Genomic DNA, 1942 nt, shown 5'->3' on the forward strand with positions numbered 1-1942 from the left:
GATGCTCTTGCCGAAAGCAGCATGTTGGGAGCATCTTTGCCGGTGGCAGGGTATCCGTCAGGCTGACCCCCGCGCGCCTGGAGAAGGGCCTGAAAACCAGGGAGCTGCCAAAAAAGCTCTTTGGAGGAGTATTAATAACAGCCGTGTCACTGAGCGGAGCGGCGAAGTCTGGCTTCTCCCGCCCAGCGGTTTAAATTGCAGGAGAAGGTGGAAAAGGGATAACGCTGGGGGGAGCGGGAGCGAGGGGCTGCAGTGGGCTCCCGCGGCCACGGAGCTGGGGATGGGTGATGGGGGCTGAGACCCACACAGATCCCTCCTGCCCTCCCTGTCTTCCTGCTTTTCCTGGAGGAAGGCTGCGTTGCCGGGGGAGCTCGGGAGAGCTCTCGGCGGGGGAAATGTGCACAGGCAGACGCCGTCCTTGCCGGCGGCTCGGTGCAGCCAGCCAGTTCCCGCTGCTGGAGAGCTGCCCTGGGCCGGGCTCCGCCGCGGGAAATCTGCGGGAGCTTTGCCATGGCCTCCAGGAGCTGCCGGTTTGGGCCCTAAAGGGGCGGCTGGGAATTGCTCAGCCCCGGAGAAACTTCGTGGCACCCGTGCGGAGGGCGAACGGAGCCCAGCCTCCGCTCCCGGCTGCCCGGTACAGCTGCCCGAAGGGGTTATTCCCATCGGTGCTGAGCCCTCCTGCTGCCGAGCAGCTCAGTGCACGTGTGTGTACCTGCGCTTGCACGCAGCGGAGGTGCAAGCTGTTAACTCGCCACGGGTACAGCAGCGTTTCTATACATCTGACCTATGAGGTCAGACCTATCTGCTCCCTACAGAGGGGAGATTTAGATGAGATATGAGGAAGAAATTCCCTCCTGTGCGGGTGGTGATCCCCCGGCGCAGGGGGCCCCGAGAAGCTGTGGCTGCCCCATCCCTGGAGGTGTTCAAGGCCAGGTTGGACGGGGCTTGGAGCAACCTGGGCTGGGGGGAGGTGGCCCTGCCCAGGGCAGGGGGTGGCACCGGATGGGCTTTAAGGTCCCTTCCCACCCAAACCATTCTGTGATTCTATACAGCAAACCACTGCTGTGGGTGGCTCAGGGCTGCCAGGGAGCACTCGGCTCTGTGGATCCAGCCAGCTTGGAGGGCATTTCCCAAAGGGACAAATCTGCTTTTTTGGCAGCGAGCGGCATCCTGGGCACGGAGCGGGACAGCCCGTCCCCGGTGAGCGGTTCCCCGGGAGCTGGTGCGAGCAGGCGCTGCCGTATCGCCCGGGGCCCTCAAAGGACCTTTGAGAAAGCCCTGAGACATAAAGCCCTTTTGTCACCAGTCTTTTCTTTCCACGTCTTCCCCGTGGCAGAGGAGATGCTGGAAGTGCCAAAACTCTCCCTGCGGAGCCTGTTGGACCCTTGAGCTTTGCAAAGCAGCCTGAGCTCCTGTCACTTGCTGCCCCTTCGTTTTTGGAAGGCGCGAGGAGGGGCAGGACCAGGCAGGGGTGCGCAGGATGCCGGCCCCGGGGGGGCCTCGCTGCCTGCGCGCGGCTTTTTGGAGGGTGCGGGGGAAGGAGGGAAAACAATAGCTTATTCTTTACGTTTCCTAGCGCAAGCGACCCGGTGCCACCAACGTCCGTTTTGCAGGCGGGGTGGCTGCGGCCGAACCCCAGCCCGGCCGTGGGGAGACGGGATGGGGCATCCCGGGTTGAATTTTGGGGTGTCTCATGGGATGGAGAGGGGCCGGGGGCTGAGCGCGTGGTGTGTGTCCCCGCAGCAAGCACGCGCTGGGCAGCCACGAGTACATCCAGCACTGCAGGAAATTCGACATCGACATTCGCCTGCAGCTGATGAAGAGGAAGGGGGTGCGCAGTGACCTGGCCCGGACGGTGGGTACCCGGGTGCTGGTGGGGGGGGGCGAGAGGGGGCGCAGCGTGGGGATGCCCATGTCACCTCCCCCCCGCGGGACGACCCGC

The 1942-nt window shown here is 64.1% G+C and overlaps 1 protein-coding gene across 1 annotated transcript in view; it reads left to right on the plus strand.

Annotated features, from left to right (window-relative positions):
* The window catches only part of PIK3C2B (phosphatidylinositol-4-phosphate 3-kinase, catalytic subunit type 2 beta), a 22400-nt gene that overhangs the window by 9402 nt on the left and 11056 nt on the right, over positions 1-1942 (plus strand). The window contains 1 exon segment of the mRNA XM_009888290.1: positions 1744-1855. Coding sequence (XP_009886592.1) covers positions 1744-1855 — 112 coding nt within the window.

The sequence above is a fragment of the Charadrius vociferus genome, unplaced genomic scaffold (genome assembly GCF_000708025.1).
Source record: "Charadrius vociferus isolate BGI_N301 unplaced genomic scaffold, ASM70802v2 scaffold266, whole genome shotgun sequence".
Lineage (NCBI taxonomy): Eukaryota > Metazoa > Chordata > Aves > Charadriiformes > Charadriidae > Charadrius > Charadrius vociferus.